General features: G+C 42.7%; 1 protein-coding gene across 1 annotated transcript in view; it reads left to right on the forward strand.

The window, feature by feature from the left end:
* The window catches only part of edil3b (EGF-like repeats and discoidin I-like domains 3b), a 302390-nt gene that overhangs the window by 209551 nt on the left and 69518 nt on the right, over positions 1-23321 (forward strand). The window contains exons 7-8 of the mRNA XM_059969361.1: positions 3029-3184; positions 14473-14617. Of these exons, the coding sequence (XP_059825344.1) occupies positions 3029-3184; positions 14473-14617 (301 nt within the window). The remainder of the gene's footprint in view (positions 1-3028; positions 3185-14472; positions 14618-23321) is intronic.

Here is a 23321-nt window from a genome sequence, read left to right on the forward strand (position 1 = left end):
GCACCTTACAGTACAGGCAAGCAGGTTCAATTCCCGCCGCTGTCTGCAAGGAGTGTGTGCGTTCTCCCCGTGACCACATGGGTTCATCCGGGTGCTTCAGTTTTCACCCACAGTCCAGCGATGTACCGGTTGGTAGGTTCAATGGTCATTGTAAATTGCTCCGTGATTAGTCTGGGATTAAATCGGGGGTTACTGGGCAGCATGGCTCGAGGGCCCAGAAGGGCTTATTGCACATTGTATCTCAATAAAAAAAATTTAAAAGGCGAAGGAAGCCTTAGAGAATCTATGTCTGACAAACTGGAATGGCTACTACGTGGGGGCATAATTTTAAGGTGATAGGGCAGGAGTTCCCATCCTGGGGATGACTGATCCCTCACTAGTAGAGGTCCATGACATAAAAAAAGGTTGGGAACCCCTAGTATAGGGAGACATCAGGAGTAAGTTCTTTACACAGAGAATGGTGAGTGTCTGGAATGCTCTGTTAATTGTGGCAGAGGCAAATGCATTGGAGACATTTTAGATGGACTCATGGGTAATAGAAAAATGAAGGACTATGCAAGAGGGAAGGGTTAGATTGATCTTAGAATAGGTTAAATGGTAAACACAACATTGTAGGCCAAAGAGCCTGTACTGTGTTCAAATGTTCTATGTTGTATTAATTTTTTTTTTTAGAATTGTACCTTAGATTACAAGATGTCTCTTTCAAATCACTTGATCTCTCTGGTTAATGCATCAGGTGCTTTACTTATTTTGGTGACAATCTGCTTACGGATAATGAAACTTATGATGCCTGGATTCCTGGACATTATTAATTCATAACTTCACACTACATCAATATATGCTTTTAATAAGGACACCTGTATTGGTTAAGGTATATCATAGCATATTTCTGGCCTGGCACTGAGATATTTCTGAACTCCATCCTTCATGGTATTCATCAAAATCAGAACCAACATCAGGTTAATAAACACAGAACTTAGAACAATAGAGAACATTACCAGCCATTCGGCTCACAATGCTGTGCTGTCCTTTTAACGCACTCCAGGGTCAATCTAACCCTTCCCTTCTACACAGCCCTCCATTTTCTATCATCCATGTGCTTATCTAAGAGTCTCTTAAATGTCCCTAATGTAAGTTCTCTACCACCACCTCTGACAACGTGCACCTACCATACTCTATGTGAAAAGCCTCTGCCGCTGATGTAATTTCCTCCAATCACTTTAGAATTATGCCCCTTTGTATTAGCCATTTCTGCCTTAGAAAAAAGGCATTGGCTGTCCACTCTAGCTTCACACTCACTATTCCTTGTGTCAAGATTCAAAGTATATTTATTATCACAGAATGCATAAATTATACACCTTGAGATTTGTCTGCTTACAGGCAGCCACAAAAGCAAGCAACCCGAAGAAGCCAATTAAAAAAAGAAAGAACAATATCACTGCGTAGAGAAAGTGAAAAAAAACACAATCTTGCACCCAACAGAAGCCAGTGACAGTGTTTCGAACCAGACTGAGTCCTTCGATCTGCCCCATGGAGAAACCGGAGTAGGTCCAAGCCTCGGTCTCAGTTGCACAGCAGCTGGAGCAGTTCACTGCTGAGAGATGAATAAACATTGTGGGAGAGCAAGCGAAATCAGACTGGCCCTCCCCTTCAGTCCAGACACTCGGACTTTCCAGTCTATCTGGACCAGTGTTTAAATTGTCTAAGCACCAATCGATGCCTCACTCTAAGACCCAGACTCTGGTGCAACGATGCGCTTGGACCCTCCAGCCTGAAGCCATTTTTGATCTCACCAACTCGGCTCGGCGCTTGGAATGATCCAAACTTGCACCCGGGGTAGGTGGACGGGCATCCAAACTTTTCTGCATTGATTTCTCTCCAAATCATTCACTCCATCTCTAACAGTGATAACAACTCCATCTGTGGCCCTCTTTTGAACACATCGCACTTTGACTTTGCAATGCACCCGCACAGCTCATCCTTTGAATCAGCTTCACCTCCACTTGCTTCTCATTGTTTGCAGTGATAGTTAACCACAATTTTCTTCAGAAAAGGAGTTAGTAGCAATGTTTTCAGTCAAATTTCTTGCCTTTCCACTAGCAGAAAGCTGTCACACATCTTCAGTAGCACCATCTTAAAGCGGATGAATGCTGCTTTCTTGAGGAAATGCCTCTTGAAGGTGTCCTCACTGTTGGGGGCAGATGCGCCCACAATGGAGTTGGCTAGGTCTACAACCCACTGAGCATTGGAGCCTCCACACCAGGTGGTAATGCAGCCAGTCAGAATGCTCTCCACTGTACAATTTTCAAGAGCCCTTGGATGAAAAAAGCTGAGGAGTAGATTTAAAAGGTGAGGGGAGGGAACTCAACATGGGTAGGTGAAACCAGAATGGGGAGGGGTAAAGAGCTTGGAAGTTGATAGGTGAAAGAGACAGAAGGCCATGGAAGAAAGAAGAGTGGGGGAAGAGCACCAGAGGGAATCGATGGGAGGGCAAGGAGATAAGCTGAAAAAGGGAAAAGGGGATCACACCACCTTTTAAATCTATTCCTCAGCTTTTCTGCTCCGGTCCTGCCGTGAAGAGTTTCGGCCTGAAACATCGATAATACTCTTTTCCATAGATGCTGGCTGGTCTGCTGAGTTCCTCCAGCATTTTGTGTGTGTTGCTTAGTATTGATATGTTTGTTTGTACTCTAAAATAATCTGAAATCTTGGAATTAAGATTGCTTGTCATTCTTGCCTCCCGGAAGAAGCCTAAAGATGAGAAAATAAATGGAGATCCAACAGTAACATTGGAATGGGAATTTTTAGGATTTTGACCAGTGTTAGTGAAGGAATGTCAAGATAAAGGGGAAATGAAAGGTCCCAAATATCTAATATAAATCTGTTAAAGTTAACCAATTACCTTCCTTCAGAGACTGGGGCATAAAACATTTTATATCATGTTACTAATTCAACATCAGAAAACTTGTACAGTCCTAAAGGGACAAGACATATTGTTTCTAAGTGCTTTAATATTTTTCTCCCTCAGATTAACCTGCAGCGTACAATGAGAGTCACAGGACTGATTAGTCAGGGTGCCAAGAGACTTGGCAGCCCCGAGTACGTAAAATCCTACAAGATTGCTTACAGCAGCGATGGCAAAGCCTGGACTACATACAAAGTAAAAGGCACCTATGAAGACATGGTGAGTTAAAATATTTCATCTTTTATTTAGAAATACTGCGCAGAATAGACACTGCTGGCCCATCAAGTCATGCTACCCCAGCAATCCCTAGCCTAATCTCAGGACAATTTACAACGACCAATTACCCTACCAACTGGTACACCTTAGAACAGTGGGAGACAACAGGAGCACCTGGAGAAAACCCACTCATTCCATGGGGAAGATGTACACTCTCCTTACAGATGATGTCAGAATTGAACTTCGAAATCCAAAGTCCTGAGGTGTAATAGTGTCGTGCTAACAGCTATGTTACCAAAACCCATTTCAGTCTTATAATATATACTCTACACCTATAACTGGTGCTTTATTTGTATTTTGTTCTCAAGCATCAAAGATCAGCTTTATTTGCCATTTACATGTACATGTCAGAATGGGAATGGGAAGTTTGAGCTGGAATGGGTGGCCACTGTGAAGTCCAGCCTTTTGTGGTGGATGGAACAAAGGTGCTTTCCCTTTCCTTGAAGGGTCCACTCACCATTACCCTCCTTCGATGATGCCTGACTTGCCTAGTTCCTTCAGCATATCGTGCACGTCCCTCTCCAGATGAAGGGTCTCGGCCTGAAATGTCATCTGTTGAGTCCGTGATCAAGGATTTTGGCCTAAAAACATTGATTGTTTATTCATGTACATAGATGCTGCCTGACCTGCTGAGTTATTTCAGCATTTTTTGTGTGTTATTCTGGATTTCCAGCATCTGCAGAATCTCTTGCGTCACTGATTCCTAACATGCATTATCATCCTCATTCCCTCACTACCAATCTCACATTATCATACTCGAAACCTACCACCAACCCTTCTCACCAATATTGAGAGGTTGGCTTTGAACCCTCTACCTGAGCACAGGGCCTCTTCTCTCCCAATCCACCTTCCATAACCATCTCCAAACATAGAATTATTTTACAAAAACTAGCACTACCATTGTGGACTTGGCAAATAATTAGTTTGAATCTATTCCTACACACACACAACTTATGGGCAGCTGAGTTTCACAGTGGTTAGACTCTCCAGGTAGGCTCTTCATCAACATGTCATAAGTTGGATGGTTGATTAATTTGTAACTGTAAATAGCCCCTAGTGTAGGTGGATCACAGGACAATGGTGGGGGCGGGGGGTGATAAATTATAGGAATGCAAGAGGAAAAACACTTATAGTGCTCTGATGTTCTGTGTCCTGTGACAGACTCTAGGGTAGGTTAAAAGTGAGTGCAACATCTTGGGCCGAAGGGCTTGCATTGTATGTAGAGTTCTGTGCCTGATGGTTGTCAGAATAAACCGGGTTGAAGGGCTTGTTTTACGCTGCAGTTTTCTAAGTCCATTACATGAGTTGCTTTTGAATAATCCCTAGACTCACTTTTTAAAGTTCAAAGTAAATTTATTATCTAAGTACATATATGTCACCATATACTACCTAGGGATTCATTTACATGGAGGCCTTCACAGTAGATACAAAGAGACGCAATAGAATCAATGAAAAACTACTCACGATCAAAGATGAACCAATGTGCAAAAGAAGACAAACAGTACAAATACAAAAAACACAGTAGATAGGTAGATGACTGATAATGAGATCATGGGTTGCAGTGTCCTTGAAAGTGAGTCAATAGGTTGTAGAACCAGTTCAGAGTTGTGGTGAGTGAAGTTATCTGTGCCATTTCAGAAGCCTGATGTTTGTAGCATACTCACTGTTTCTGAACCTGGTGGTGTGGGACCTAAGGCTCCTACACCTGCTGCCTGATGGTAGCAACGGCAAGAAAGCATGGCCTCAGTGGTGGGAGTCCCTGATGATGGATGCTTATCTTGTGTTAGTGCTCTTTGTGGATGTGCTCAAAGGTGGGGAGGGCTTTCCTTGTGATGTATTGGGCTATGTTCACTACTTTAGCATTGTTGGGCATTGGTGTTTCCATACCAGGCTGTGATGCAACCAGTCAGGATACTCTCCACTGAACATCTGCAGAAGTTTGTCAAAATGTTAGACAGCATGTCAAATCTGTGCAAACTTCCTAGAAAATAGAGGTGTTGCTGTGCATTCATTATGATGGCATGTACGTGATAGTCCCAGGACAAATTGTCTGAAATGACAATACCAAAGAATTTAAAGTTACTGACCCTCTTCACCTCTGATGGGCCCTGGCTCACAGACCTCCAGTTTCCTCTTCCTGAAGTCAACAATCAGCTCCTTAGTTTTGCTCATGTTGAGTGAAAGGTTGTGGCACCACTCAGCCAGATTTTCAACCTCTTTCCTCTCTGCTGTCTCAATTTATTTTTATCCTTTTAATCAAAAATATTTATCTACAAGAATTCTCATCCATATTTAAGATTCAAGTTTATTTGTTACATGTACGTTGAAATATAGAGTGAAAAGTGTCGTTTGCATTAGCAACCAACACACACAAGGGTGAAGGGTGTGCTGGGGGCAGCCTGCAAATGTCATACATTCCAGCACTGACACAGCATGCCCACAACATTCAGCAGAACACAGAACTGAACACAGCAGCAGCAAAACAAGCCATACACACACACACCTCTGTATGTACAAGATTAAAGCTGGCTTTGGGCCAGTAAATTTCCTGACTCATGGTAATGCTGAAACTCAAACTTAGACCCCCCCCCCCCCCATGCAGAAAAATATTATATTTTCCATTTACTTTACATCAAGTCTCTCATATAAGGAGCTGAACAACACACACAGAATTCTGGAGAAATTTAGCAGGCCAGGCAACATGTATGGAGGGGAATAAACAGTCGGTGTTTCAGGCAGAGAGCATTTACCAGGACAGAAAAGGAAGGAGGCAGAAGCCAGAATAAGAAGGTGAAGGGTTTCGACCTGAAACTTCGACTGTTTATTAACTTCCATTAATACTGCCTGACCTGCTTAGTTCCTCCAACATGCACTGGATTTCCAGCATTGTGTGTTTAGATTGAGGAGTGGAGTTTATGGCTGGGAGATTACTGGGCTGGATTACTGGGAGATTACTGGGCTGGATTACTGGGAGATTACTGGGCTGGATTACTGGGAGATTACTGGGCTGGATTACTGGGAGATTACAGGGCTGGATGGCTGGGAGATTACAGGGCTGGATTACTGGGAGATTACTGGGCTGGATTGCTGGGAGATTACAGGGCTGGATTACTGGGAGATTACAGGGCTGGATGGCTGGGAGATTACAGGGCTGGATTACTGGGAGATTACAGGGCTGGATTACTGGGAGATTACTGGGCTGGATTGCTGGGAGATTACTGGGCTGGATTACTGGGAGATTACAGGGCTGGATGGCTGGGAGATTACAGGGCTGGATTACTGGGAGATTACTGGGCTGGATTGCTGGGAGATTACAGGGCTGGATTACTGGGAGATTACAGGGCTGGATGGCTGGGAGATTACTGGGCTGGATTGCTGGGAGATTACAGGGCTGGATTACTGGGAGATTACAGGGCTGGATTACTGGGAGATTACAGGGCTGGATGGCTGGGAGATTACAGGGCTGGATTACTGGGAGATTACTGGGCTGGATTACTGGGAGATTACTGGGCTGGATTACTGGGAGATTACAGGGCTGGATTACTGGGAGATTACAGGGCTGGATGGCTGGGAGATTACTGGGCTGGATTGCTGGGAGATTACAGGGCTGGATTACTGGGAGATTACAGGGCTGGATGGCTGGGAGATTACAGGGCTGGATTACTGGGAGATTACTGGGCTGGATTGCTGGGAGATTACTGGGCTAGGTTACTGGGAGATTACAGGGCTGGATTACTGGGAGATTACTGGGCTGGATTGCTGGGAGATTACAGGGCTGGATTACTGGGAGATTACTGGGCTGGATTACTGGGAGATTACAGGGCTGGATTACTGGGAGATTACAGGGCTAGGTTACTGGGAGATTACAGGGCTGGATTACTGGGAGATTACAGGGCTGGATTACTGGGAGATTACAGGGCTGGATGGCTGGGAGATTACAGGGCTGGATTACTGGGAGATTACAGGGCTGGATTGCTGGGAGATTACAGGGCTGGATTACTGGGAGATTACTGGGCTGGATTACTGGGAGATTACAGGGCTGGATTACTGGGAGATTACTGGGCTAGGTTACTGGGAGATTACAGGGCTGGATTACTGGGAGATTACAGGGCTGGATGGCTGGGAGATTACAGGGCTGGATTACTGGGAGATTACTGGGCTGGATTGCTGGGAGATTACAGGGCTGGATTACTGGGAGATTACTGGGCTGGATTACTGGGAGATTACAGGGCTGGATTACTGGGAGATCACAGGGCTAGGTTACTGGGAGATTACAGGGCTGGATTACTGGGAGATTACTGGGCTGGATTACTGGGAGATTACTGGGCTGGATTCAGGCTGGTAAGCAGGGCAACACACATGAAATGCCCGAGGAATTCTGCTTCAGCAGCCACAGATTTCCTTGTGCTTTTGGTTGTGACAACAGAGGGTTGTCAAGTTATGCAAATCCACACAAGTGTGAAATAAAATTATGTAAATGGAAATGGGTTGGCACTGCACACCACTCAGTATAATGGACTTTGTTGTGTGTGCTGTCATCAGTGTCTGAAATCCAGAGAGAATTCAGAATGAAATTGGCGGACTTCATGCATTCTGCATGACGTGTTAGATTTTCAATTATGTTGAATTTCTTACTGAATTAGAAAGCACATGGTGGTATATTTTCTATTTTCTGGGCAATTTATACAAAAATTTCAATAAATATATTTTTAATGTATCTATTTCTACGTCACATTTCGTGCGTCTTCCAATGCTTATTTACCACTGGGTTAAAAATTTAAATATCTAATTAAAATTGATATCTCGGAGCTCCTAGTTTTCCTGAATTTACAGCATTTTATTCAGAGTTGCAGCGCAGAACGGGTTCTTGCAGCCCTGCAACCCACCTATTTAACCCGAGCCTAATCACAGGACAATTTACAATGACCAGTTATCCTGCTAACCGGTACATCTTTGGACTGTGGGAGGAAACCAGGGCACCAGGAGGAAACCCATAGGTAGGATGTACAAACCTATTTACAGGCGGCATCAGAATTGAACCCCAGGCAGTTATAGCATCGAGCTAACAACTACGCTACCATGACACCCATATGTATCTGCAGAATGTCTCATGTTTACAGAGAGAGCCGAATTGTTTGTCTTTTTGACTAATTTCTTTGTTATTGGTGAAAAAGGCTGCAAGGCGGTGCAGTCTGTGAAGGGATAGTGATTCACTAACAGTGACTGCAGGGTTTGTGTTCAGAAAGTACAAAGCTGTCTCTTTCACAATGTACAGACAGTGCACACTGATTAGAGTCATTGTCAGTGCAGCCAATGTCCCTTTATTCTTCAAGTTTTATGTTTCAGTCCAGTTCCTTCCTGGAGAGGCTGGCTAATTGACCCTGCTTAGTGTAGGTCTGCAGTACTTAGTGCGCTGAGTCAAACGGAGATCAAGTACTTTCTTCAGCAGGGGGAGGAAGCCAGAGATCCATGAGCCTGTCCTCATTAGGGATCGGAGGTAGAGAAGCCCAGTAACTTTCAATTCCTCGGTGCTATCATCTGAGAATCTGTCCTGTGTCATCAAAGAGAAGGCACGATAGTATGCATAGACTCAGCATGTGTTATGATGTCCAGGGACGGAAAGGTCTACAGAAAGTGGTGAATACAGCCCAGCCCATCACAGCAAAGCCTTCCCCGTCATTGCGCACATTTACGAGGAGCGCTGCCGCAAAATAGCAGTATCCATCATCAAGGACACCCACCATCCAGGCCATGTCTCATAACCACCATCAGGCAGGAGATACAGGAGCTTTAGGTCCTACGCCACCAGGTTCAGGAATACTATTACCCTACAACCATCAGTCTCCTGAACCAGCGTGATTAACTTCACTCACCTCAGCACTGAACTGACTGACTCATGCAGAGCCATTGTCAAGGCCTCTGAAACTCACCTTTTCAGTATTAGCTATTTATATACTTTTGCACATTGTTTGTCAGTCTTTGTTTATATATATATTTTCATAAATTCTATTGTATTTCTCTATAAATGCCTGCAAGAAAATTAATCTCAAGGTAGTTTATGATAACATAGGCATACTTTGATGATAAATTCATTTTGACCTTGTCCTTTGGAAACTGGGTAGTTTTAGCTTTTAGAGGTTAGTCTATTTCCTTCACCTGTTGCATATGAAAAACATTTGGTGGCTCTGGGCCTGTACTCCCTGGAATTCAGACGTTAAAAGCCCTCAATAGAGTGGATCTGGAGTGGAGTATGGGAGAGTCTAAGACCAGAGGACACAGACTTAAAATAGAGGGGCATCCAAATAAAACAAAAATGAGAAGGAATTTCCTTAGCCAGAAATTATTTGCCAAGGCAGCTGTGGAGGCCGAGTCATTGGATATATTTAAGGCAGAGGTTGATAGATTCTTGATTAGGCAGGGTCAAATGGATATGGGAAGAAGGCAGCAGAATGGGGCTGAGGGGGAAAGTGGATCAGCTACAATGAAATGAGCAGACTCAATGGGCCAAATGGCCTAATTCTGCTCCTATATCTTATGGTCTATTTCTTTTGCTTGAGAAAGGTAACTCAAAGTTATCGAACAATGTGTTGTTTTCTTTCATTCATTTCTACAGACTCACATAACTGAATATATAATATTTATTATTATTATTATTGCTCTTTTTTATTTTGAATTTGCACAGTTTGCAGTCTTTTGGTAGTTTGTCCATCCTATCGGGTGCAGTATTTCATTGATTCTCTGCTGTTTCCTGAATTTACTGTGTATGCTCACAAGAAAATGAATCCCATGGTTGTATCTGGTGACATGTGTACTTTGATAATAAACTTACTTTGAACTTTGGTTGACTGATGTTAAATTACCCTAGTTAAATTATATTCAATAATTAAGAGAACTTCTGACAGAGAGATTTATTAATGCTCTGCTGCAGAATTGGGTGGATAATTTATCCTAATAATATTCAAGTCATTACTAGAAATATTTGTCAGTGTAAAATAGAAATACTAAGTAAAAATTTTACTAGAAGATGGAACATTACAGTGCAGTACGGGCCCTTCTGCCCACAATATCTTACTATCTTGTACACTTCTATCAAGTCACCACTCATCCTCCTTTGCTCCAAAGAGAAAAGCTCTAGCTCGCTCAAATTATCTTCATAGGACATGCTCTCTAATCCAGGCAGCACCCTTCCAGAGTCGCCCTTCCAGCCTTTCAAACCAACCTGCCTTAGCAGCCCCACAACCCCGATTAACACTAACCTAATCACGGGACAATTTACAATGACCAATTAGCCTAGTCAACATATCTTTGGACTATGAGAGGAAACCGGAGCATTCCACAGGAAGGATGCACAGAGAGTGCTTACCAAACACCGCGGGAATTGAACTGAAACACTGTTCTAACACTACTCTGAGCTGTAATATTGTCACACTATCTGCTACTCTACCGTGGTGCCCTTAAACTTCAAGCATAAACTTTGATGCTTACGGCATTCATTCCAAACTCAGACATTGACAAAGTATGGTGATTTGGTTCGTTCACATGAATATTCTGCAACATTTTGAAAATTGCTTCTCATAAGAAATCTTTGAAGATGTTCTGGATTGGCTCTCTGATTATTAGGAATATCCCAGTGGTGATGAAGCACACAGATTGTGAAGTGCAGGTTTGTATAGATTCAGGGATGTAGCTACATGCACAAAACAAAACCAAAAATGCAGTAAACACTCAGCAGGTCAGGCAGTAACTATCGTGAGCAAAACAGAGTTTGAGTCAGTATCAACTTTCTCAGTGTTAAGTTTCCAATGTGTGAGGTTGACGAGTGACTGAACAGAGTAGGTAAGGTCATGAGGGGCATCGACATGGTGAACGTGCATCCTCTTATGACATAGTCCCCAGGGAGGGAGTACAGGTGGCCCCCGTTTTTCAAACGTTCTCCCTACGACAGCTCGCTGGTACGAAAGACCTACATTAATACTTGTTTTCTAACAAGTACTAATGTAAAGAGGATTTTCGCTTTTATGAAAAAATATGATGCCTGCTTTATACGTGGGGATAGCGGGGGAAACCTGTACTGCAAACAATGTTCAAAGCTCAAATTAATTTTATTAGCAAAATATGTATATGTGAATCATAAACACAACAGATTTTGTAGATGCTGGAAATCTATAGTATCACATGCAAATTGCTGGAGGAACTCAGCAGGTCAGGCAGCGTCTATGGATTTGAAGCTTTGGGCTGAGATAGAAGGTCTCAGCCTTGAAACGTTGACTCCTTATTCCTTTCCCGAGCAGGTCAGGCACCACCTGAGTTCCACCAGCATTTTGTGTGTGTTACCTTGAGATTCGTTTTCTTGCATGCATGTACAGAAAAAAAAATAATGGAATTTTATGAAAAGCTATACATAAACTGACAAAGTCAAACAAACAACTATAGTGTAGTGGTTAGTACAATGCATTATAGTACCAGCAACCTGGGTTCAATTCCCGCTGCTGTCCGTAAGGGATTTGTACGGTCTCGCCATGACCGCATCAGTTTCCTCCGAGTGCTCTGGTTTCGTCCCACAGTCCAAATGCATAGTAATTGGTAAGTCAGTTGGTCATTGTGAATTCTCCTGTGATTAGGCCAGGGTTAAATCGAGGTTGCTAGGTGGTGCAGGGAGGAAAGGTCTATTCAGAGCTGTTCTCAATAAATAAATAATCCGGCATGCAAGAGAAGACAAATTGTGCAAATAAAAATAATACTGGAACATAAGTTGTAGAGAGTCCTCGACAGTGAGTTTGTAGATTGTGGGATCAGTTCAGAGTTGTGGTAAGTGAAGTTATCCACATTGGTTCAGGAGCCTGATAGTTGTGAGGTGATAACTGTTCCTGAACCTGGTGGCATGGGAATTAAGAGCTCTTGATGATAGATGCTGCTTTCTTGTGGCAGCGTTCCTTGTAGATGTGCTAATGTTGGGGAGGGCTTTGCCTGTGATGGATGGGCTGCATCCACTACTTTCTGTAGACTTTTGTGTTCTTGGCTATTAGTGTTTCTACAGTAGGTTTTGATGCAACCAGATAGGATGCTCTCTGCTACGCGCGTTTAGAAGTTTGACAGAGTTAAGATATGCCATATCTTTGACATGCCAGTCTTCATAACCTTCTAACAAAGTAGAAGCACTGTCGTGTCTTCTTTGTAACGACACTTATGTGCTTGTTCTCTGCTATGAAAATGCCCAGGAATTTAAAGTTACTGGAGCAACACACACACACAAAATTCTGAAGGAACTCAGCAGGTCAGTCAGCATCTATGGAAAAGAGCAAACAGTCAATGTTTTGGGCTGAGACGCTTCATCGGGACTGGAAAGGGAGGGGGAAGGAGTTGGACTGAGAAGGTGGGGGGAGGGGAGGAAGTAGTACATGGTGGCAGGTGATAGGTGAAACTGGGAGAGGGGGAGGGTGTGAAGTCAAGAACTGATAAGTTGATTGGTGAAAAAGATAAAGGGCTGGAGGAGCAGAAATCTGATAGGAGAGGACAGAAGAGCATGGAAGAAGGGGAAGGGGTGGAACACCAGAGGGAGGTGATGGGCAGATAAGGTGAGAAAGTGTGAGAGGGAAACAGAAATGGAGAATGGTGAAGGAGGGGTGGGAAATTAACGGAGGTTTGAGTAATCTATGTTCATGCAATCAGGCTGGAGGCTACCCAGACAGAATACAAGGTGATGCTCCTCCAGCCTGAGTGTGGCCTCATCATGGCAGATTCTTTACAACTCCAATCCCCCAATAATCCTCCATTTAGTCAATAATTAGCTCTTTGGTTTTATTGACGTTAAGTGAGAGATTCTTGTTGTGACACCACTCAAACAGATTTTCAATCTCCTTCCCATATGCCAATTCATCTCCACCTGTGATTCAGCCAACAACAGTGAAGTCATCGTCAATCTTAAACATTATCCACATAATCATAAATATAAAGTGAGTAGAGCAGAGGCCTAGCAAACATCCTTATGGCACCCCTTCGGTGAGCACCTCCTCTCCATCCACCAAAAGTGGAACTTCCCTGTGGTCAAACATTTTAATTCCCATTCCAACGTGTCAGTCCGTGGCCTTCTCTCGTGCCATAATGAAACCATCCTCTGGATGGAGGAGCAATGCCTCATATTCCGTCTGGGTAGCCCCAACTTGATGGCATGAATGTTGATTTCTCCTTTCAGTGAAGAAGTTTCCCTCCCCTTCCCTTCTTCTTCACCTCTTCTTCTCAGCTGCCTATCACCTTCCCCTCGGTCCGCTCCTCCATCACTTTCTCCTATGATCTACTCTCATCCCCTATCAGATTCCTTCCTCTCCAGCCCTTTATCTTTCCCACCCACCTGACTTCACCTGTCACCTTCTTGCTAGCCTGTCTTCCCTCTCTTGTATTCTGGTGTCTTCCCCCTTCCTTTCCAAACCTGAAGAAGGGACTCGGCCCAAAATATCAACTGTTTATTCCTCTCCATATATGCTGCCTAAGCTGCTGAGTTCCAGCATTTTATTTATTGAGATGCAGCGCAGAAAAAATCCTTCTCGCCCTCCTGGCCCTTCAATCCGCACTGTTCAGCAGTGTCCTGATTTAATCCTAGCCTAGCTATTGGACACCTTACAATGACCAATTAACCTATCAACCAGTACATCTTTAGACTGTGGGAGGAAACCAGAGCACCCAGAGGAAACCCACATGGTCACAGGGAGAATGTACAAACTCCTTACAGACAGCAGCGGGAAATAAACCTGGGTGACCTGTACTGTACTGTATTGTGTTAACCACTATACTACCATGCCATTTTGTGTGTGTTTCTTGTGGTACTCTTGTGCTGATGATGAGGCTGGAGTAGACGGTCTTGCCAGTCCATACTGACTGCGGTCTGCATGTGAGGAAATCAAGGAACAAGAGGACATTGGTTTAAGATTAGTGGTGAGAGAATTAGATTGGCCATCAGGGGCAGCTTCTCCACACAAAAGCTGGTGCAGACTTGGAATGAGCTGCAAGAAATAGTGGTTAAGGTGGGCACATTAGAAACTTTTAAGATCCATCTAGAGAAATGAATGGATCAAAGATAGTAGAGGGCTGCAGGTCAAATGTGAACAGAGGGGTCTCGCAATCTTTTGGGTGCTCCTTGTAAATGTCTGGATGTTTTACTTGACAAAAGCTCTGCTATTTCAATAAACAAACCATATAACAGAAACTTGTTGCATTTTCTTACTAAAATACTGCAGGTTTTCCGTGGAAATGTTGACAACAACACGCCACATGCAAATTCCTTCAATCCTCCTATCGAGGCCCAGTTCATACGCCTGTATCCCCAAGTCTGCCGGAGGCACTGCACACTGAGGATGGAGCTGCTCGGCTGTGAGATGACAGGTACTCTCCACTTAATGCTCACGGCTCTGTTTGGTTTGGATGTGTTTACTTAAAAATGTTCACTATAAAATGATTAATTTTGTTAAAACTATGAATCATACAGTACACTCAGTGGCCACCTGTACACCTGCTCATTAATGCAAATATCGAATCAGCCAATCATGTGGCAGCAACTCAATGTATCAAAGCATGCAGACATGGCCAAGAGGTTTGGTTGTTGTTCAGACCAAACATCAGAATGGGGAAGAAATGTGATCTAAGTGACTTTGACTATGGAATGATAGTTGGTGTCAAACAGGATGGTTTGACTATCCCAGAAACTGCTGATCTCCTGGGATTTTCAGGTACGGAAGTCTAGAGTTTACAGAGAATGGTGAAAAATCAAAAAATCATCCAGAGAGTGGTAGTTCTGTGGTCAAAAATGCCTTGTTAATGACAGAGGTCGGAAGAGAATGGCCAGACTGACTTAACCTGACGGGAAGATGACAGTAACTCAAATAGTCATGCCTTATGTCTGCAGCAGAGCATCTCTGAATTCACAAGACATTGAATCTTGAAGTGGATGGGCTACTGCAGCAAAGGACCACATACATACACTGAATGCCACTTTAATAGGTACAGGAGGAACCTAATAAAATGGCCACTGAGTGTATATTAGCTTCACAGGAGTGAAATTGATATCAACCCTTTCAAACTTGTGGAATTAGCAGAATGCAATGAATAACTCATTATGAGCAGTCATCACAAAAGCAGTTATTTACAGGTTCAAATGAAAGTTTATGGAATCGAGGTCAAAATTTATCAGTTTCTTGGCAGAGGGCCACACAGATGAAAAATCTTCTGTTGTAATTACAGGGCAGAAATTGGCATGTTACATAACACGTATGAGGAACCTTGGAGACTTAATTTGTTACAGAAACCAATCATTATAGGAAGAGATAGCTGCTCTGCATTTCAATTTTCTGAGAAGCACCAGAAGATGTAACATAATGCAGGCCCGCTGTTTAGTTCTAACATCTTGGCTGCCTCGGGTTGGCCTCATATCTCCCCAAGTCCAAATACCGTTCCCACTGCCATTCCAAACAGAGGTTTCTGTACAATAGCCTTTCAGACACCTTATTACTCCCTGCTGTCATCCTCTCTCCCCTCGGCTCTTAAAAACAGAAGTTACTTTCAGCTGATTTCAGATCAACTGCAGCAAAGCTCTTGAGCACGTTCAAGACTTTAATGGTAATCGACTGGCAGGGTTTCTGGACTTGTGAGTGTTATTCATGTTAAAACCTCAACATTCTTTGAATCAGATATTAAACAGTACTGTAATGATAATTTTAGCAAAACCAGTAATTTAAAAAAATCAGTTTTATTGTCACATGTACATTGAAACATCAAAATGTGCAGTGAAATGTGTTGTTTGCAACAGCCAATAACACAGTGCAAGGATGTGCTGAGGGCAGCCCGCAAGTGTGGCCATGCTTCCAGGGCCAAAGTAACATGCCTACAATGTAATAACCTAAACCAGTATGTCTTTGGAATGTAGGAGGAAACTAGGGTACACAGAGGAGCCCCACATATGTGGGGAGTACGTAAAACTCCTTACAGAGCGTGGCAGAAATTGAAACCCAAGCAGTGATTGCTGTTGCTGTTCATTGTTATCCTAACTGCTACGCTACCATGCCACCCAATTTAAAAAGAATGTGAGAAAGGGGTCCTAATTGGTGTATAGAGAGTGTGGAAACTGAGGCTTCATGAGTTTAAAGGAAGGGTGGGGACTAGGAACCCGATGAGCAGAAAGGGTGGTAAACTCTTTAACCATCTCTTACTCATTCTCTAACCACTGATGTCCATCTGACCCAGTTCCTCAGACTCTGAGACCACCCATCCCCCATGTGATTCTTTTTGGAAGCCCCAAGCGTAATCTGGTCAGAGTCAGAATCTGTTTTATAAAAGTCTTAGGCACATTAGAGAGCCCTGATCTCAACATCATCGAGGCCATCTGGGATTACCTGGGGAGACAGAAGCAAGTAAGAGAGCCAAAGAGTGTAGAAGAACTGTGGCAAGTTCTCCAAGATGCTTGGAACAACCTACCAGGCAATTTTATTACAAATCTGCACAACAGTGTACCTGAGAGAATTGATGCAGTTTTAAAGGCAAAGGATGGTCACACCAAGTATTGATTTGAATTAAATTTTTATCATTTACTGTTCTTAATAGTAAATTTATTGGGATTTAGAACTATTTATTTTATTATATTTGAAAGCATCTTTGCTTTACAAGAATTTTTCATATGCGCCTAAGACTTGCACAGTACTGTATCTAGTGTGAAATTTGTTGTTTTGCAGCAGCAGTTCAGTGCAAAGATATAAAAAAGACTATAAATTACAAAATAGATAAATACTGCAGACTGAAAAGGAATAATCAGGTAGTGTACATGGGTTCATGAATTCCTCTGGGGCAAAGAAGCTGTTCTTGAGTCATTGAGTGTGTGTCTTCAGGCTCCCATACCTGTTCTGTGATGCTAGGAATGAGGAGAGGGCATATCCTGGACAGTGAGGTACTTTAATAATGGGTGGTGCCATTTTGAAGAACAGTGTCTTGAAATGTCTGATGGTGTGGAGGATTGTGTCCATGATAGAGCTGACTGGTTCTACAAACCTGTGCAGCTACATGCAATCTTGTGCATTGCCACTTCCATGCCAGGTGGTGATGCAACCAATCAGAATTACCCTCGCTAAGTTGCTGATTTGCCTTTTAATGATGACTCTGGAAACACAACTTAGGGATTTTGTCATTGTACCAACCAGCAGCAGTGTTTCATGTTAATGGTTTGAATCCTCTGACTGGATGCCTGCCTATGACTCTCTTATATTCTGTCTGATATTACGCTGACTGATCTGCCCCTAGAGATCGTCAGAACTTGCCCCTGGCACCAGTTCTGCCACCCAGCATTTACCAATGCTTCCGAGGTCAGCTCTGCAGGCCTTACATACACCAACAAAGCCACAAGAGAGCCTACAGATTCTGGAAATCCAGAGCAGCACACACAGAATGATGGAGGAACTCAGCAGATCAGGCAGCATCTATGGAGGGGAATTAACAGTTGATGTTTTGGGTCTAAACACTCCAACAGGACCAGTGCTGGTGGAAGAGTCTTGACTCAAACCATCAAGTTTTTATTCAAGATTCATTTATTATCAAAGAATGGATAAATTATACACCCTGATATTTGCTTGCTCACAGTAGCCGCTGAGCAAGAAACCCAAAAGAACCCATTTAAAGAAAAAAAAGAACAAAAATAACATTGAAACTCTCAATGCGCATGAGAAAGAAAAAAATACAAATAATAACAACAATTAAAGCGAACAACAACACTCTGAACCAAAATTGAGTCCTCAGATCTGAACTCCGGAGCAACCCAGTGTAGGCCCAAAGCCTCACTTATCACTTGATCATATTAGCGGACATGGATCACACAGCTTTATTACCTCGGCACCATAGAGATGATCATCACAGAGAACGAGCGAAATCGGCTCTCACCCTGACTGACTGACACCCTGTCTTTTCAATCTATCTGGGCTGGCATTTAAACTGACCCGACAGCGGAACAGTGAAAGGTTTTGTACCCTAGACAGAGGAGTGAACATTGCGCATTCTCCTCTATAAGTAAAGTTATTGCCTTCACTTCCCAGAAATTCTTTGAGAATATCTCTTGTCCAGTTGTTTTAAAGATGGTGAGTGGGCTCATATACACCCCACACCCGAAAAAAAGACACAGTTGAATTGGAGCAAACACGAGGAAATCTGCAGATGCTGGAAATTCAAACAGCACACACAAAATGCTGGTGAAACACAACAGGCCAGACAGCATTTATAAAGAGTAGCACTGTCGATGTTTCGGGCTGAGACCCTTCGTCAGGACTAACTGAAAGGAAAGATACTAAGAGATTTGAAAGTAGTGGGGGAGGGGGAAATGCAAAATGATAGGAGAAGACCGGAGGGAGTGGGATGAAGCTAACAGCTGGAAAGGTGATTGGCAAAAGTGATACAGAGCTGGAGAAGGGAAAGGATCATGGGACGGGAGGCCTCAGGAGAAAGAAAGGGGGAGGGGGGAGCACCAGAGGGAGATGGAGAACAGGCAGAGTGATGAGCAGAGAGAGAGAAAAAAAACAAACAACTAAATTTGTCAGGGATGGGGTAAGCAGGGGAGGACGGGCATTAACAGAAGTTAGAGAAGTCAATGTTCATGCCATCAGGTTGGAGGCTACCCAGCCGGTATATAAGGTGTTGTTCCTCCAACCTGAGTGTGGCTTCATCTTGATAGTAGAGGAGGCCATGGATAGACATATCAGAATGGGAATGGGATGTGGAATTAAAATGTGTGGCCACTTGGAGATCCTGCTTTCTCTGGCAGACCGAGCGTAGGTGTTCAGCGAAACAGTCTCCCAATCTACGTCGGGTCTCACCGATATATAAAAGGCCACACCGGGAGCACGAGACGCAGTATACCACACCAGTCGGCTCACAGGTGAAGTGGCGCCTCACAGTTGAATTGGAATTGGAATTATTACCACGTGTACCAAGGTACCATAAGAACACTCTGTCTTGCACGTTCTTCATGCAGGTCAATTCATTTCATGGTGTGTTGAGGTAGAACAAGGTAAGACGGTAACAAAATGAAGAATAAAGTCTGTTACAGAGGAAATGTAGTTCAGGTGGACAATAAGGTACAAGGTCACATTGAGGTAGATTGTGAGATCAAGAGTCCATCTTATCGTACAAGCAGACCATTTTATAATCTTATAACAGTGGGTTAGAAGCTGTCCTTGAGTAAATGCTAATCATCTGGGAAGAAGTGGGAGTTAGACAGCCTCCAGAATAAAAATGGAGCAATCACTTTGCTGAGCTCAATTAGTTAGCAGAAGATGAAGTTGCAGATTGTAAGAAAATAAAAGTGTTCAAACACGTGGCCAAGTGGTTAAGGCTTTGGGCTGGCGATCTGAAGGTCGTTAGTTCAAGCCTCAGCCAAGGCAGTGTGTGTATCCTTGAGCAAGGCATTTAACCAGACGCTGCTCCTGCACGTTCATAGCCCACTGATGGCAGTTGGTGCAGTATGGACAAGGCAAGTAATCTGATTACCAAAGTACATATATGTCACCATATACAACCCTGAGGTTAATCTTCTTTCAGGTATTCACAGTAAATACACAAAACATGACAGAATCAATGCAAGACTGCACCCACAGTGTGGACAACAACTAATGTGCAAAAGATAGCAAACTGTGCAAACACAAAATGAGAAAAAAACAAATAAATAAGCAATAAATATTGAGAAAATTAGTTGTAGAGTCCTTGAAAGTGAATCCATATGTTGTGGGAAATGTTTAGTGATGGGGAGAGTGAGGTTGAGTGAAGTTATCCACTCTGGTTCAAGAACCCGATGTTTGAGGGGTAATAGCTGTTCCTGAACCTGTCGCACAAGTCCTAAGGCTCCTGTACCTTCTTCCTGATGACAGCAGCAAGGAGAGTGCATGACCTGGATGGTGGGATAATGTTAGGTAATTAAAATTTTACCAATATGAACAGTAATTGCCGCTATGTGAAGGATTTTGAGGTGGTTTATAATTTTGAAATTGTTCTCCAGAGAATCTCCTGAACCATGCATAGCCAGCACTCTCTGTATTGGAATGTATCTGGTGGGAATGTCAGCACAAGCTTATTTCAGACAAAAATTCTGCTGGTTTTAAGGTTATGAAACCTAATGAATATTGAAAGGCGTAGACAGGGTAGATGAGGACAGGATGTTTTCATTTGTGCGAGAATCTAGAACCAGAGGCTACAATCTCAGAAAACAAGGATGTCCCTTTAGAACAGAGATGAAAAGGAATTTCTTTAGCCAGTGGGTGGTGAATCTGTGGAATTCATTGCCACAAATGGCTGTGGAGGCCACTTCATTGGGTATATTTAAAACTGAGGTTGATAGGTTCTTGATTAATTAGGGTGTCAAAGGGTATGGGGAGAAGGCAGGAGAATAGGTTTGAGAAGGAAAATAAATCAGCTATGATGGAATGGTGGAGCAGACTCAATGGGCCTGATATCTTAATCCTGCTCCCATGTCTTATGGTCTTATTTTGGAGAATGGTAAGCATAGTTTGGAATTGGTTTTAATATGAGATAGGACTTTGTAAGAATAGACTGTGAACAACATCTTGCAGGTGGATCTTCCACAATGAGTACATGGCATTCAAAAGCAAAAAGGTGAGTTTCTGTAATTGTACAGGCAAAGTTCAATAAGTCTAATAGATATTGTTTGTCAAGGGAGATTGAAAATGGGATAAAGAATGAAAAGGTAGCTTGTGGGAGCTTCAGAGAACTGAGGACAGGTGAGGACTCATGGGAGCATGGAATGTACTAAAGAGCACAAAAATAGCACCTTGAGGATAAGACTGAAGAAAATATTAAAAACACAAGAAATTCTGCAGACGCAGGAAAACCAGAGTAGCACATACAAAATGCTGGAGGAACTCAGCAGATCAGGCAGCAACATGGAAAGGAATATGCTGTCAACATTTCTGGCTGCAACCCTTCATCAGGACCGGAAAGTAAGGAGGAAGAAGCCAGAATAAGGTGGGGGGAGGAGTATAAACTGGGAAGAGATAGATGATAGATTGAAGAAAATATTTTATGTCAAGGGCAAAAGACAAACCAGGAAAAGAGTTGTGTCCAAATGGCAAAACTTAGACAAATGTGCATGGAACAAGAGCTCATGTGCCAGTTGGGCACAACATTGTGGGCTGAATGGCCTTTTCCTGTACTATACTCTCCTGTTCTATGTTCTATGTATGTAGTCTTAAGTGAGGACTAATAATAACCCTTCACTATGATGGAGGACATTGTAGAAGGAAAATTCAGGCAGGGGACAGTGTTGTTCTAGAACAAATTACCAAAGTTCAAAGTCAATATGCTATCAAAATACGTTTGTATCATCATGTCATACCCTGAGATTTATTTTCTTGCTGGCATTCACATTTGATCAAAGAAATACAACAGGATCTATGAAAAACTACAGACAAAGATTGATAAACACTGTGAAGCAGAAGACAAATTGTGCAAATATAAAAAGAAAAATAAATTAATTAATTATACTGCGAACATGAGCTGTAGATTCCTTGAATGTGAGTTCACAGTTTGCGGAATCAGTTCAGTGATGAGGTGAATGAAGTTATCCACACCGATTCAATAGCCTGATAGGTGAAGGGAAAGGCCGTCAAAATGGTGGAAATATTAGATTTCTTAACAGCCTGAAAGGTGATTAAATCCACTTGGCTTGATGAAATGTGTTCTCCAGTGTGGTAAGGGAAAAGGCTGCTAGTGTTTTGACAGACAATTTCACTTCTTTAATCTTAGCATTATTTAAAACAGGCTGCAGTATTGACCAGAACATTACAAGCCAGCAAGTCCATCACTAACTCAAGGGAAATCATTGGAAAAGATTCTGAAGAATAATATTAATCTACACTTGCAAAGGCAGGGCTTGATGATGAATACATTGAGTGAACACTCTAAATAAGCCTTTTGATATCCTACAGCTTTCAATGAAAACCCCCCTCATTTCATTCTTCCGAACTTCAGTGAGTACAGGCCCAGAGCCATCAAACATTCCCAATATGCTAACACTTTTGTTCCCAGAATTATTCTCATGAATCTCCTCTGGACTCTCTACAATGCTACCACATCTTTTCTTAGATAAGGTGCCCAAAACCGCTCACAATATTCCAAGTGTCGTCTGACAAATGCTTATAAAGTCAGCATTACATCCTTGTTCTTATATTCTAGTCCTCTCCAAGTGAAAGCTAGCATAGAATTTGCCTCGCTTATCACTGACTCAAGCTGCAAATTAACCTTGAGAGAATCCTGCAAGTAGATTCCTGTAATTAATGCATCTTTTTCTTTCAGAGCAATGACTCCCCGTAGCACTACATATTGATCTGTTGTCTGCACTTGTACTGTTGTCTATGCATCCACACAGTTCTCCATCTCTCTCTCTCTCATTGCAATGTGAATACACCAAGTAAAAGCCGTCTCCCATGTGTGTGCTTTTATTTAATCAAAATGTAGTTGTACACAGACACAAACTGACAACGAGTGCAAACCTGAATGTCAGAAAATATCATGAACGCGCCAACAGTCACAGGACGAAACAGTGAGGGTTAAGCAGCACGAGAAGGTCATCACAGACTCTAATAAATGCATGAATACAGCACATAGTAATAGTGAAAGACACGCTGAATTTAAAGTGAAAATAGCATAGTGCTGGCTTCAGTCGGGAAAGTTGATGAATTTGTTGATGCTAATGATGGCTGGGACTTGTATATCGAGAAGCTTGAACTGTATTGTAACGTGAACAACATGGAGAAAATAAAGCCCCTACGCTTCTTAGCTTATGCAAGAATGTACAATCTCTTACACAACTTAGTAAAACAGTGCAAAGCCAGCAGGCAAGATATTTGATGAAATTGTTACAATTTTACAAAATCACTTGAGCCCTAAACCACTAGTAATAGTTGAGAGATTTAGATTTTACAAAAGGAACCAAAGGATGAAAGCATTTCTGAATACATAACAAAACTGAACAAACTTTCCCAGTACCGTAACTTCAGAGATGGACTTCCTGATGCATTAAGGGACAAGCTTATATGTGGTATGCATA

The sequence above is a fragment of the Hypanus sabinus genome, chromosome 5 (assembly GCF_030144855.1).
Source record: "Hypanus sabinus isolate sHypSab1 chromosome 5, sHypSab1.hap1, whole genome shotgun sequence".
Lineage (NCBI taxonomy): Eukaryota > Metazoa > Chordata > Chondrichthyes > Myliobatiformes > Dasyatidae > Hypanus > Hypanus sabinus.